The sequence below is a fragment of the Cryptomeria japonica genome, chromosome 11 (assembly GCF_030272615.1).
Source record: "Cryptomeria japonica chromosome 11, Sugi_1.0, whole genome shotgun sequence".
In the NCBI taxonomy this organism is placed as follows: Eukaryota; Viridiplantae; Streptophyta; class Pinopsida; order Cupressales; family Cupressaceae; genus Cryptomeria; species Cryptomeria japonica.
This window is the reverse complement of record NC_081415.1, coordinates 451,293,965-451,309,854: the sequence shown is the minus strand read 5'-3', so window position 1 is coordinate 451,309,854 and position 15,890 is coordinate 451,293,965. Positions and strand designations below refer to the sequence as shown.

At 33.0% G+C, this 15,890-nt stretch overlaps 1 protein-coding gene across 1 annotated transcript; it reads left to right on the top strand.

Annotated features, from left to right (window-relative positions):
- The first annotated feature begins 10,523 nt into the window (after positions 1-10,523).
- On the top strand, positions 10,524-11,594 carry LOC131041421 (uncharacterized). The gene has a single exon (XM_057974506.2). The coding sequence runs from the start codon at positions 10,657-10,659 to the stop codon at positions 11,092-11,094; it is 438 nt and encodes a 145-aa protein (XP_057830489.2). The 5' UTR covers positions 10,524-10,656; the 3' UTR covers positions 11,095-11,594.
- Positions 11,595-15,890: the final 4,296 nt, after the last annotated feature.

Sequence of the window (15,890 nt, the reverse complement as noted above, 5' to 3'; positions counted from 1 at the left end):
CTTAATGTGAGTACAATGGCCACTTGGAAAACAAGGCAAAGTGGACTTATGATTTCATTGTTTACAACTACCACAATTAAACTATGTTAAACTAAAATCAATATGCAAAAGACCAAACTGTGATCTATGCATTGCATTTGCCAAAGATAAACGAAATAAGGTTGTGTGCTAAAAGTAAATTTTTTTTATCACAATGACTAAAAAAATTTAGCACCACTGTAAATTATGGAAAAAACTATACACTTTGAAAAAAAATTGCACCTAAAAATGAGTGCATATGAGCCGAAACGATGCTCCAAAAGTTGTGAAAATGCGATTTCGTAATTTTATGAAAAATTCGTGTACAAAAATAAAAAAATCCTACACCACTATGAAGAGTAGAAAATTATACCCCAAATAAAAAAAATTCTCAAAAAAGGAGTTCAGATGACTAAGATATCGTTGTTTGAAAATCTCTTGCATAATTATGATGCCGAAATCGCCACCACACCTCCAAACTTCAAATCGCTCTAAATTTGGCCTCTAGAGTCATATTTGGACAAAACAAAAGGAAAATTTGACTTTGTCAGTCCTCTTGAGTCCAGTGGTGGCCTTAGATTTGATCGATCAAGCTCCAATTTTGCAATAAGAAAGCCATGAATCCATAACTCTAAAATTGCTCAAAAAAGCTCTCCAATGGTAAACCAATGATACTCTATCATCTTTGATAGCATGTAAGAATTGGCTATGAAAGTAGCCACCCAAGATCTAGAGGCCTAATGAAAAGTACAATAACAAGAGATAAATAATGTGACAAGAATAAATTGTATTCTCATCAATGATGTAATACAAAATGGATCAATTGGATTAGACAAATGTACATAGGAGATCCCTTGGTTATATAGACAAGGTGAGAACATAGGAGTGCATAAGATTATGACAAGTGTCGTAATCTTATGACATCAGACAAAAAGTGTCAACCTATCGTCCCACCTAAAGTGGAAAAGTGATCACATGATAACACCAGTAAAGGTGGAAAAGTGCAACCACTATAAGTGGATATGATACAGAAATAGCATGATAAGTCCAACTAAAGTGGAAATGCTCCAACTAATCCTATGTAATTTTCTAAGTAAGCTTAAAAATAAAGTGTAATTGGGACCTAGGTGAGAAATAACCAATGTAAAATACCTCAATTACACCAACAACCATGAATGAATTGAAGTAGAAACATTATAGTAAAAACAATAACCTTTTCCTCTTGACACACCATAAAATCATCATGAAAATGGAAATAAATCATAAAAAATATATAATATATACACCCTAAAATATCCATGCCATAAAATCATCATGAAAATGGAAGTAAATCATAAACTATATATAATATGTGTCAGAACCTAACATCTCCTTCCATGTGTGGGATCTAAAAATAGAGTTAGATGCCTGAAAATATCTTTTGAATAGTTTTTTATGAGGGAAAAAAAGTCCCCAATGACAAAATTTAATTCTTTTTATATGCCATGACATGGTATCGTCTTCCTTACCACCACATGTGTGGGACTCATATTAATTATGGAATATTATCAAATTGTTCTCTATAGATTTTAAACATCTCTCAAATGTTTAAAATAGTGAAAATAGGGTTATGACCTTCATGTAACTACCACTTTAATGAAAAATTAGAATTTGAAACTTTTTTCCATGTTTTCCATTTTAGATTTTGGTGTCAAATTATGTGAAATATTTGAAAGGCCAATTAAAGACTTATGAAAGGCCATTTGCCATATTGGTAAGTGTTTTATGATTATCTAAAGGAAATTTGAGACTACTTTGCTGACTTTTAAAGGATTACATGTGTTTGACCTAGTCTTTGGTCTTCTAAGTCTTATGTAAAAATAAAATTCATATAGAAAATGAATTAGGAAAGACAACATACCATTAAGGTGATTAACTCTAGTCAGGCCTTCAACTTAGTATAACTACACAACACCCATGCATATAAAGATGGACCAAGATTTGTCATTATTATTTCGTAAGCAAAGTACCTAGCCCCATCAGATTCAAACCTTCACACAAACTCATTTACACTAAAGACTTAAAAAAAATCAATAAAACATCATGAAAATATTTATCATTATAAGTACAATAGCATGATGAAATGGGACAAGACCACCTAAAAATTTCTCCATGTAAGTCAATAGACTTGATGAAACAATGAAATACATACGATATAAGATTTCTCAAAAAAATAGCATGCCACGACCATCTTGTTGACAAAAATAAGACATATCCTATCAAGCAATTACATCCAAAGCATATGAATCAACCAAGACTTAGAGAATTAAAACAATTGGCCAACTTAAGACCGTTGCCATCTAAACAAATTGAAAAACTAAAAGACAATGAAAATTCACTCGAAGGATCAAGTCAAAAGGGAGTTCCTACTTTTCCAAGAGAAAAGTGGGGCATTTTTGCAATATAGAACAAATCCATTTTTCTATGGAATATATGAAGCTAAGAGCTTCCTAGCGATTCTATTTTGTTTGCAAAAAAGGATATATTTATCAAAGGTATATTCATAACCTCAATATTTTAAATAACTTTCTTTGATAGTCATAAACTGACACATAAACTCTTTGAACCATCAAGTTCTTTTGATATTTTCTTGAAAAAGTAAACCCATACCCTTTGAGTGAAGTCATTAATCAATGTCATGAAATACCCAAATGTTGTTGGGAGCTACCTTTATTTATCCATAAATATTGAAATGAACCAAATCCAACTTCTTGGATGCTCTCTAGGATTTCCAAAAATTAATCTTTTTTGTGTGTTGTTTTTCACAAAACAAGCTTCATAGAAGCACTTCTCTATAGTGATGAGTGCAAGCCCATATATTATTTTTTGATAAAATATTTTCCCTTAGTAACTCAAGGTTAATATAATCAAGAATTTTGTGCCACAACTTCTCTTAAAAAAAAACACTTGAATATAATGTTTTAGTGAAGTTTTTTTGTAATTAAAATAGTCCCCCTTTCTTTTATCCATCTCATACCAATTTTTAATAATTGTTGAAAGCCTTACAAGTTCCATGTTCAAACATGACCATGTTTTTCACGATGATCTACCTAATTAAGATAAGTTTTTTATTTAGTCTTGGAACAAGCAACACATTATCAATGCCTTCTTCTACCTTGAGTTGGAATAGGAAGAGGATCTTTACCAACTCCTTCAACATCTATTTGTCATTCTCAAAATGTAAGAGTATTTGAAATGCTTTTTTATATATCTCAAGTTGTTAATATTGTAGACATATAAAAATGACCATTTCTAAATGAATATTTTATGTTCATTTCTCTATTTAATTAAATCCAATTTAATTAAATTATCCACATTCTTCTATTTAATTAAGTAAATTACTCAATTTGTTTAAATTAAATTCACTATACCATTTAATGAATAAATCATTTTATTCAATTAAATCCCCCTTATCCACTTTTAATTAAATTCAAATTTAATTAAATAGTTATCCTAAATTGAATAAATCTAATTTATTTAATTTCCCCAAATTGCAACCAAATTGAATTAAATCATTTATTAAATCCTATTATCCCTCCATCCACTTGCAAAATCCCAAACCCCTTTCTAATCCCTTCTAGAGTCTTCTAATCGCTTCTAATTAACCTAACCCCTCCTCTAAACTTTGTCACATCCCTAAGCAAAGGGAAGTCACTTCTCAATGGCTCAAAGTCTTTGATAACCATTGAAGGCTTTCAACCTTCAACCACTTAATCCCCCAAAGTCTCCAATAACCATTAATGGTTAACTCAAACCCTCCTACATGGTTAAAACATTTGTTTTGACTCAACCTTCATCCAACCCAAGGGTCTCATTAGGCCTTTAATGCTTTGACCATGATTATCTCTTAATCATTTGCACAAAGGTTTATCCTTGGATTAACTCTTAATCCAGTGGGTAATCCTAATTTAAGCTTGACCCTTAGCCTCTAGATAACCATGAGGTCTTCTCAGGCCTTTAATGCCTCCAACCCCTTCTCTCAATCCAACCCTATGTTGACACTTGTCACCATTTCATTGGTGCCAATTGCAAACATGGATCCCCAACTTTCAAACTCAACCCTTGATTAAACCATTCAATCTTGACCATCCATTGCCCTATTTTTGCTATAAATAGAGTTCTCATTCCTCCATTTTCAACAATCATCCTCCAAATTTGTAGTATCACACTTATGCTCAAATACATTCAAGCTTTCATATCTCATTTTATGCTCATCATTTAGCCTCTCTTTTAAATCAGGAATTAGTCTAAATATGCATGTTTAGAATACTTTCTTTATCATTTAGCTCAATCATAGACTAATATATATCATGTTAGGATAGTATTTATACTAACCTTGTCATCTTATAATCTAGTTTATTGCATTTATAGAATCATGCATAGTTTAGGATGCATTTCATTCTAAAATCTATCAAAGCATCCCTCGTTCTTGCATTTGCCATCCCTAAACCATTTTGCTCAGTGATCTGAGAGCAAAAACATTGGTTTGAGGGACATTGTGAGATAGAGAACCATGGGACCCTCCTTGGGAAGCTGAGTAATACGTTATTACTCCATAGCTTGCATAAAGAAGTCCTGTGTGTGTGTGTGGACTAGTTTCTAACAATATTGTCACATATTGAGTTTTATCAGCCCACTTTTCCCGCATACAAATATCACTAGTCATGTGGGGAGCAACACTCGGATTGATGAACAAGACGTTATTTTTGATAAATTTGGAAGTATATGCTAAAAAATATTTGCGATTTTCATTATCATCTTCAATATTTGTATCAAACATCATACCTCCTTGTTTATCTTTGCTTATATCTTTCTTTGTCCTGAAGCATTAACACTTGAAATGACCAAGATAATTACGATAGTAGAAATTTTTTCCTTTCTTCTACTAACCATTAGATCAATAACAATGCACTATTATCATTGAAGATTTCTTCTTTTGAATTTAGAGAAAAAAGCTGTTGTTGATTTAGTTTCATTGTCTCTACCAATGATTTCTCCATGTTACAATAGTAGACCATCTGAAGCATTGAATTTCAAATTTGCCAAATTTTCACATGATATAAGTGGTCTTGAAATTCTCAAATGAATTTGGCAAACCACTAAGTATTATCAATATGATATCTTTATCAATAATAATGTCACCCACATAATGAGATGATTTAAGATACCCTTGACCTTCCAGAGATATCCAATTACCAATCCATCAATTCTTTTGTATAAACTTAGTTTTGAACACATGTTTTTCACATTATTTTTGTGCTTAAAGATTATGATGATTGTATCTTAATCTTCCTTCTATTTTCTTTTCCATTATAGATCTCGAGACCACTTTCATGCGACTACGTTATTGGTAATATAAGCCTTTTCATGCTATGATCTCATGAAATTGACTAATTTAGAAAATTTCAATTGCTATTATTGAGAAATTATAAGAACCTTTGACAATCAAGTGGTTCCATGAAATTTTATAATAATAGACAATATTAAAATTTAAGTTTAGAATTCTAAGAATGTTGGTGGTCTAATATTTAAGCAACTAATACTGAAAAATATACATACTTTTGAATGATGCCATAATACAAAATATACCACAATCGAAAAAAAATCCTAAACTAATGAAAACCATTTCAAGGCGACCTTAAGACCACCTGCTAAAAACAAAAACATATGAACTCTTCCATAAAACTTTTTCCTTAGTGAAGAAGTTAACAAGAGAGGGGCCTCCTTGTCATTTTCCTATAACAGCTGTAAATTTAAAAAGATATCGTCAAACGGAACTCTTGTCATAATATATTAGAAGTTTCTTGCGTCCCACGACAAATCGCTCCATCTTACGTCTTATTAATTGGGTCCCTCTTTACAAACATCAAAAAGATAGAAAGTTTTCGTTACGTCAGCACACAATATTAAAACCTTCAAGGCTGGATCTAAGCAATCAAGACACAGGAAGTAATTCTCACAGGCACCCCTTGTAAAGCTTTTCTGTGTGTTCTGCATCTCACACAACGGTCATATTTCTAGCTCTTTTGCTCTTCAACAGAGGGAAGACAAAAAAACTGTTTCAGAGATTGGGTAACAATGGATTTTTCCGTGCCAAAGCGCTTGTGTAGAAAGGGTTTTCGCAGTGTGGTGAGATATGTGACGATGATGATGAGAAAGAGGGCAAGCATGAAAAGATTGGATTACCAGTTTTCTTTCACCACCACCACCCCTCTGAAATGGCAGATCAGTACTGCAACTTCTAAATGGGCCTCTTTGCGCTCTCTAGTGTTGGGTTGCATTCAGCGTGGGGAGAACAGGACGCCTTCTCTTTCTCTTTCGTTTCCGCGCTTCAGCATTGAAAATGCTCCTCCTCTTTATTCCTCTGAGTCTGATCACGATCGCAGCAACAAGTATAAGAAAGTGGAAGTTGATAGAAAAGCGGAGGATTTTATTGCCAAGTTTTATAAGGAGATGGAATTGCAGAGGCAGGATTCTTTTCTCAAATGGCAGGAAATGCTTGGCAGGGGTACATGACTGTTTTTTCCTTCAATTTTCTTACTCACTTCATTGTTTTGGAATAAGGAAAGCAGAGTAGTGCAAATTTGCTGTTTTTTAATGATTTAGTGAAGAGGAAGAAGGTTGCAGCACTCAGAGGATCTATGTGGGAATTTCTTTGTAATCTTCGCATATGTGGCGTTTAGAATTTCTTTGTAATCTTCGCAATTCAACATATGGCTAAGTTATTTTTTCATTCAGCTATCTATATCTATTTGTTGGTAGCTCATTGTAATCATCTGTTTTATTTTAATATAAAAAAAATCTTTGTAATGAAGGGATTGCATTTAAGCGTTGCATTTGATTTGTGATGTTCATTCTATGTTGAATTTTATTTTATTTTATTTATAATTTAATTTCATTTCAGAGATTATAATTTGTATTAAGAAGATGTGTATATGGTTTTGTTCTTGTAATTTATATATATATATTTTTAAAAATTGATAGGTCTATATTTAAAGTTATAAGTACTTTATTAAAAAATAATACATTAGAATTATATACCAATCATTAAAAAATGTTGGTATTTTATTATGATGGTCCTCTGAATTGAATGGCTAAAATATAAGTTTAACATTTCCATCCTCTCAAAAACTTTCCAATAAATATAATTTTTTAGTCTATGATTCTACTCCACTATTTGCTAATATTGTAATCTCACAATAAGCTTCTTTGGGAAATAGAAGATCCCCGTTGAGAAAATCGGGAGAGGCAAAGATACCTACACATATTGAAAGATAGGAATACATTGATTTTTTTTAAATGGTATTGACAATTGCATTAATTTGAAATGTCATTAAATATTACTTAATAGATTTTAAAGATCCCTTAAAAAAGGAAAATAGATCTATGACATTCATATAATTTTCAAAATTAGGATGAATGTAATAAATTTACAAAATTTAGTGTCAACATATTTGCGAGGCTTTTAAAGTTTGGATAAGGGTTGTAAATATTGAGTAAGCCATATAAAAGGTCATGTGATAAATTTTTAAGGATCTTATAGCTGTCTAAAGGAAGTTTATGCATGATAAATAGATTTTATGACTATTTAAAGGCAATTTGAGGCTATTTTGATAATTATATAAGAATTATGTATGTTCAACCTAGTCCTTGGTCTTCTAAGTCTTTTGTAACTAATGAATTTGACATTAGATTTCAACCATGAAAGACATCATACCATGAAGGTAATTAACTCTAGTTGGACCTTAAACTTACTATAACTACACAACGTCTATGCATATAAAAGTTGAACTAGGATCTTAGACATTGATACTCCGTAAGAAAAAGAACTACCCCCATCATATTTAAACCTTCACACAAACTCATTTACACTAAAGACTTAAAAAATCTAACCACACCTCACAAAAGATTTATCAAGATGGGTACATTACCATGATGAAATGGGAATTGAGACCGCCTACAAAATTCTCCATGTAAAACCATGAAATATACCATATAAGTTTTCTCACCAATTTGACACAAATAAGACACACCCTATTGAACAAGTACATCCGAAGAATATGAATCAACCTAGACGTGGGAGAATTAAAATAGCTCACCAACTAGGGTCTATGCCATCTAGAAAAATTGAAAGATTGGAAACTCACTCAAAAATTGAAGTCAAAAGGGGGTCCCTACTTTTCTTAGAGAAAAGTGGGGCATGTTTGCAAGACACAACAATTCCATTTTTTTTATGAAATATATGAAGCTAAGGGTTTCATAGTCATTCCCTTTTGTTTTTAAAAATAATATATTTATTTGAGGTATACTCCCTCATTACATAATCTAAATTTTTAAAAATAATTTATTCAATTTGAACTTCATGAATTGAGACACGACTCTTTGAAAAAATCAAATGCTTTGGAATTTTTCTTCAAAAAGCAATCCCACACCATTTGAGTGAAGTCATCAATGAATGTCCTGAAATACCTAAACTTTGTGTGGAAACCATCTTCATTTGAATCTACAAAGAATAGAATGAACCAAATCAAACTTCTTGGACGTTCTCTGGGATTTTTCAAAATTAAACTTTTCTCTATGCTAGTTTCCCATAACAAAGGCTTCATAGAAACACTTCTCTATAGTGATGAGTGTAAGCTCATATATTATATTTTGATTGGATATTTTCCTTTTATCACTCAAAGTTAATATGATTAAAAATTTCATGCCACAACTTCTTCCTTAAAGAAAAACACTTGAATCTAATTTAGAGGAGTTTTTTCTCAATTAAAATGACCCCCCTTTTTTATATCCATCTCATACCAATTTTTTTTTATTTAAAAAAAACCTTACAAGTTCCCCCTTAAAAATAACCATGTCTTCAGTAATTATCTACCTTTATTAAGATAAAAAAATTATCTAGTCTTGGAACAAATAAAAAATTATCAATGCCTTTTTTTTTTACCTTGAGTTGGAACAATAAGAAGAGCTACACCAACTCCTGAACAATTCATGCATTTTTCAATCATCTCCAAATGTAATCTTGAGATTCTCTTATATGTTTCATGACATTTCTCAAGCTGTCAATATCACTATTAATGTGGGGAGTAACACTTGAATTGATGATTGCTATTTATTTTAATGATTTTCATCATCTTTAATGTTTGCATCAACCATCATAGTTCCTTGATTACCTTTGTTTCTAGCTTTCTTCTTCTTGAAGTATTGACACTTGAAATGAGAAAGACAATTACAATAATAAAAAAACGTTTCCTTAATATTTTATTGACCATTATCAATAAATACTTGAAATGACAAAGACACACACAATAATATACAATATTTCCTTTTTTGTATTGATATTGTTATCATTGAGTCTTCCTGTTGTTAAACTTAAGAGAAAAAATCATCCGTTGATTTAGTTTGTTTGTCTTTATTAAGCATTTCTTCACGCTACATAGGTAGACGATTTAAGGATTTGAATTTCATGGTTGCAAAATTTTCACTTGATATGAATGGTCTTGAAATTCTCAAATGACTTTGGCTAATCACTAAGTGTTATGGAGATGATATCTTTATCAATAGTAGTATTACCTAAATGATGAGATGATTTAAAATACCCTTGACTTTTGAGAGATACTGAATTGCCAATCCATCCTTACTTAAATTGTACAAAATAAGTTTGAAGCATGTGTTTTTCACATCAGTATTGTGCTGAAAGACTATGGTGATTGCATCCTAATCTTTTTTTATTTTCTTTACTATTATAGAATCTCCTAAGACTGCTTTCATGGGACTACTTCCTTATTGGTTATATAAGCCCCTCCATATTATGGTCATGTGAAACAAGGTAGTTTAGAAAGTTTTGATTACTACTCTTAAGAAATTGCAGGACCTTTGAAAATAAGTGGTTTCATTGATTTTATAGAAATAGACAATATTTTGATTTTATAGAAATAGACAATATTAAAATTTTAGTTCAAAATTTTGAAGATGTTGATGGTGTAATTTTCTAATAGTAAGTGATACTAAAAGAATATGCATGCTTTTGAATGATGCCATAATACTTTCAAATGATACCATAATAGTCTTGAATAATACCATATGATAAAAAAATTCCCTAAACTAATGAAAAACATTTTAATTCCATTCTAGAAACATTAAAAACAAAATATAAGAACTCTTATTATTTTCTATTATAAAATTCCAATTGAACATGTACCATTTTTCCTTAATCTCACAAAGACCTGCTAAACCCCCTCCATAAGACTTCTTCCTTAGTGAAGAAGATAAATACAGGGGCCTCCTTGTCACATTCCTCTATAACAATAAAAAAACTCCTCAAACGTAACTCTTGTCATAATAGATTAGAAGTTTCTTGCGTCCCACGACAAATCGCTCCATCTTACGTCACATTCCTTGGATGTTTGTAAAGATGAAAGTTTTCGTTACCTCAGCACACAATATTAAAACCCTCAGGGCTGGATCAATTACTCTCACAGGCATCCCTTGTAAAGCTTTTCTGTGTGTTCTGCATCTCACACAACGGTCATCTTTCTAGCTCTTTTGCTCTTCAACAGAGAGGGAAGACAAAAAAACTGTTTCAGAGATTGGGTAACAATGGATTTTTCCGTGCCAAAGCGCTTGTGTAGAAAGGGTTTTCGCAGTGTGGTGAAATATGTGACGATGATGATGAGAAAGAGGGCAAGCATGAAAAGATTGGATTACCAGTTTTCTTTCACCACCACCACCCCTCTGAAATGGCAGATCAGTACTGCGACTTCTAAATGGGCCTCTTTGCGCTCTCTAGTGTTGGGTTGCACTCAGCGTTGGGAGAATAGGACGCTTTCTCTCTCTCTTTCTTTTCCGCGCTTCAGCATTGAAAATGCTCCTTCTCATTATTCCTCTGAGTCTGATCACGATCACACCAACAAGGATAAGAAAGTGGAAGTTGATAGAGAAGCGGAGGATTTTATTGCCAAGTTTTATAAGGAGATGGAATTGCAGAGGCAGGATTCTTTTCTCAAATGGCAGGAAATGCTTGGCAGGGGTACATGACTGTTTTTTCCTTCAATTTTCTTACTCACTTCATTGTTTTGGAATAAGGAGCTCAGAGTAGTGCAAATTTGCTGCTTTTTTAATGATTTAGTGAAGAGCAAGAATGTTGCAGCACTCAGAGGATCTATGTGGGTATTTGGCACTGTCAAAGTCAATGAAGATCCAAGGTTTTTTAAGCTGGTGTGATGATGGCCATTGCAAAAGCGAGCTTCTTTTAGGCCGTGAGGACATCGCTTTTCTTCATATTCTTTTACAGACATTATCGTGTGTAGTGTGTAAATGCTCTACGAGGCTTTTTACTTTTACTGAAACGGGTTATATTTGGTTCTTGATGCTCACTCCATGCTGGGCTTTGTTTTGACCAGGCGTTTAGAATTTCTCTGTAATCTTCGCAATTGAACATATGGCGGAGTTTTTTTTTTATTCAGCTATCCGGCATTCATTGCAATCTGTTTTGTTTTAATATAATATTTTTTAATGAAGGGTTTGCATTTGAGCTTTACATTTGGTTTGTGATGCTAATTTTATTTTGAGCTTTATTTGATTTAAAATTTAATTTCATTTGAGATATTAGTATTTGTATTAAGAGGCTGTGTAATAACTTTGTCCTTGTAATTTATATATAATGTTTTTTGGATTTTTTAATAGATCTATATTTAAAGTTATAGGTATTTATTAAAAACGATGCATGAGAAGTGTATATCAATCATTAGTAATCATTGAAATTGTTGGTATTATATTACGAATGGTTCTCTCAATTAAATGGTTAAAATATAAGTTTAGCATTTCCATCCTCCCAAAAACTCTTAATGAAATATAATTTTTTAGTCTATGATTCTATATTCCATTATTTGCTAATATTGTAATCTCACAATAAGCTTCTTTGGAAAATTTATAGGAGATTCCCATTGAGAGAATCAGGAGAGGCAAGAATGCCTACACATATTGAATAAATAGGTATACATTTATTTTTTTAAATAGTATTGACAATTGCATTAATTTGAAAAGCCATTAAATATTACTTATCTAGATTTTGAACACTCCCAAATGCTTAAAAAGGAAAATAGATATATGACATTCATATGCCATAACCAACTTTCATCAATCTGAGCAATCAAACACGTCTTATTGCTGGTATTCAAATGAAAGATATTACCTTTAGTCTAATTACCGGTTGCAATCTCCAATCTAGTTCAGTTTATGATTTTGTGTTTTCTATTCTGGAATTGTAATTGAAATCATTTTTCCACTAACTGACCAACACTCAAAAGATTATGATTTAAACCTTCAACATAATAAACATTGTCAGTATTGTGCTTACCATCCAAAGATATAGTGCCTCTTCCTTTGATCAAACAAGCTTTGTCATCTCCAAATCTTACTTGACCTCCATGATATTCCTGTAATGATAAGAATTTGCTTTTATCACCAGTCATATGATGTGAACATCCACTATGATCCATTCATCATTTTCTTCAATTTTTGCTGCTAATGCCTGCTCTACTAGTTTTACAACAGGTGCCGGTTGATCTTCTTTTATTGCAACAAATGCCCATCCACTATCGGCTAGATCTTCATCATAATCATCTGTAACACCTTCATCTGCATAGTAACATGACTTATCTCTGTTTTTCTTAGATTTGTATCTCTGATATTCATGGTTAGGCTTATATGTTCTCTTTGCCTCATCTCTTAGTCTTGAATGTCTATCAGGACACCTAGACGCCATATGACCAACTTTATTGCAATTAAAACATTTGAAAGGTGCTTTACCTTCATACTTACTTCCTACTGGACCTTTAGACATCTTCCTTGCAAATAGTGCTTCAAGTTCTTCATTTTTTCTTCTGATATCTTCAAGTTATTTTGCATAAAGTGCTTTCCAATAAAATTTGTCAGATGATGATGATGATGCTTTGAAGGCTATATTAGTCTTGACTGTAGCAGCAGGACCAAATTCTTCAAACTCAAATATTGAAATTTTTCCAACCAATGTATCTCTAGATACTGATGTATTAGGCATTGTTCTCAACTCATTAATAGCTGCCACTTTCATTTTGTAAGCTGGTGGCAAAGCTCTTAAAACTTTAGAAACAATTTCATCTTCACTTAAAGATCCCCCACAATATTGTATTCCTAAAACAATTTCATTAACTCTTTCCATAAATGCAGAAATTCTTTCATCCTCTTCCATTTTTAAATTTTCATACCTGACCCGGTAACATTCCAGTTTTGCAATTTTGACAGTGGAATCTCCTTCATTCAATGTTTCCAATTTATCCTAAATAGCTTTTGCTGTAGATCTGTCTGATAATCTCATGATTTACTGATCTGATAATGCGCTTAGAAGTGCTTCTCTTACTTTGCAATCATTCTCCAAGTCTTTAGCTAAGGTTGGTGGATTAGGGTTATTCTAATTAGGAGCAACATAGCCATTCTTTGTAACATCCCAGATCTCTCTTCCAATGTAGTTCATATGTGTCTCCATTCTGATCTTCCATATACCATAGTTAGTTCCATCAAGTTTGGGATTGTCCTTCCTAAAGATACTTGCTTCCATAGGATCTCCTCAAGCTGTTAGGCTTCTACAAAAAGAGAACTAGGCTCTTATACCAATTGTTAGGAATCAAGAAGAACAACTGAGAGGGGGGGGGGTGAATCAGTTGTCAATAAATTGAAACCCAAAACAAATTACTTCAACCTAAAATTTAGTGCTGGTAAAATAGATTAACAGTTATAGTAATACCGGTACAACTTAATGCATGTAACAGAAAGCAAAACAACATCCACAACACATAACACAAAGATTTTGACATGGAAACCCTGCAAGGGGAAAAACCATGGCGGGAAACCTTACCCACAATCAAATGATACTACTGGAGATAGTATGTGAATACAATAATGGGGTCTACACATGCAGAAAGGCCAACCGCCTAGAGCTCACTGCTCAATCACAAAATTAGGAGTCTCACTGACTACACTATTGGATGGTTAAATCCAATAATCAATGCACTGCTTCAATTTAGCATCTTCAATGTCGGATTGAGTACCAGTTTAAGCTCTGTGCATGAGGACTAAACACCTTCATGACCTTTAACATTCTTTCCTTCAACCTTTAGATGACATCTGTGTGATTCGCACAAGGATCTGCTTGTTTTATCTCTTCACAATAATCTCAACACATATGTACTCTCCTTCCAAATAAGATCTTACAATTATTTATATAGAACCTAAGACCTAACCATTCGGTCGGCTCCCAAAAGATATTACATTTAAAATCAATTACAAAATAAGTCTTGGTGCAATACAATATGTTGGCCTCAATACATTTACACATTATCCAATCAATAAATCATTTCCAAAACTTGCCATGCTGATTTGGAACATGTTTTCTTATGCCGGTTCATAACCTAGACCTAACTGTCGGTCAAGGCAAATATGTGAGCCCGATCAAGCCAATATGCAAAACGCCGAATGCAAACATCCAATTCATGTCTTTGAAATAACCAAATGATCTTTAGATGATAACAAGTCATCATCAACTTCTTGAACTGCCGATGAAACATATACTGGTAACTGTGCATAAGCCAATATCCATACCGGGACCACAATGTGTTGGTTCATCAACAAACCAATATAACCAGAGTGCCAAATCAACAATATAGACCTCCAGAAAGATAATTGTTGACATTGATGACAAAACCAATGCAACACATGACGAAGTCATCCATAATACAAACACATACTGGTGTTATGTGATGTCCCTTTGTGTGAGTGCTTTTGTGGCTAGTCTCCCCACTAATCGGTAAGTTTGCATTGTATTAAATCCCATAACTAGTGTACACACCTAGGTTGTTAAAAAGACAAGTTTGAGAACCACTATTTTGCCCCCCCTCTCTGTGGTGCAATGTGTCTAACAATTGGTATCAGAGCGTAGGTTCCTAGTTAGATGAGCTTTCTCCTGCTTGGGTAGATTTTGGCTTAAGGACACAATAGTTTGTTTAGTGTCAATCCCTGCTCCAGTGTTTAATGGATCAAACTATGCCATTTGGAGTTGCAGAATGGAAGTCTACATGTCCTCCCTAGGTTATGATGTTTGGATGGCAGTTATTAATGGTCTCCCTAGGAATGTCGTTCCTCCCACCAAATCTAAAGAAGAAAGAAGTTTCTTGTGTAATGAAGAAGCCACGAAGGCTATATTCAGTGGGCTCACAAGTGATGTCTCCTCACAGGTGGACAGATGCAAAACATCAAAAAGCTTATGGGAGAGATTGAAGAAGCTCTATGGAAATGAGCCTACTACTTCAGGATAGGCTTGTGAAGACAGTATGAGAAATGCATCTCATGAATCTGCAAATGATGAAGGCATATCTGCTAGTAGCTGCAGCATTTATGATGAAGGAACCCACCTCTTCATGGATCAAGAATCTGAAGATGAGGAGCACACATCTAAAAGTGATAGGGAAAATAGATCCCATCAACAGGATGTGTTTAACAGTGATAGTGAAGGAGAAGAAGAAGAGGAAGCAACAATAGATCTTGAAGGTGAACTTGTAAATGCTCTTGAAGAACTCAGTAGAGTAAGAATGAATACAAGCTATTCAAGAATGCTGCTATAGTGCAGCAGAACCGGTTGAAAAAATGCCTTGAAGCATCTAAGAAATGTATCTCAGAATTGAAGTCCCAGGCAGAGAACACCAAGGAGTGTCGGTGTGAAGATCTAACATCTAGGCTAGAAGTTAAAGATAAAGAATATCAGAAGCTGCTTGGAGAAATGGAGTCTCTTCGAAATAACC

What these genes read in the sequence shown, in the direction of transcription:
- LOC131041421 (XM_057974506.2), top strand. Translation starts at nt 10,657, where the DNA reads ATGGATTTTTCCGTGCCAAAGCGCTTGTGTAGAAAGGGTTTTCGCAGT.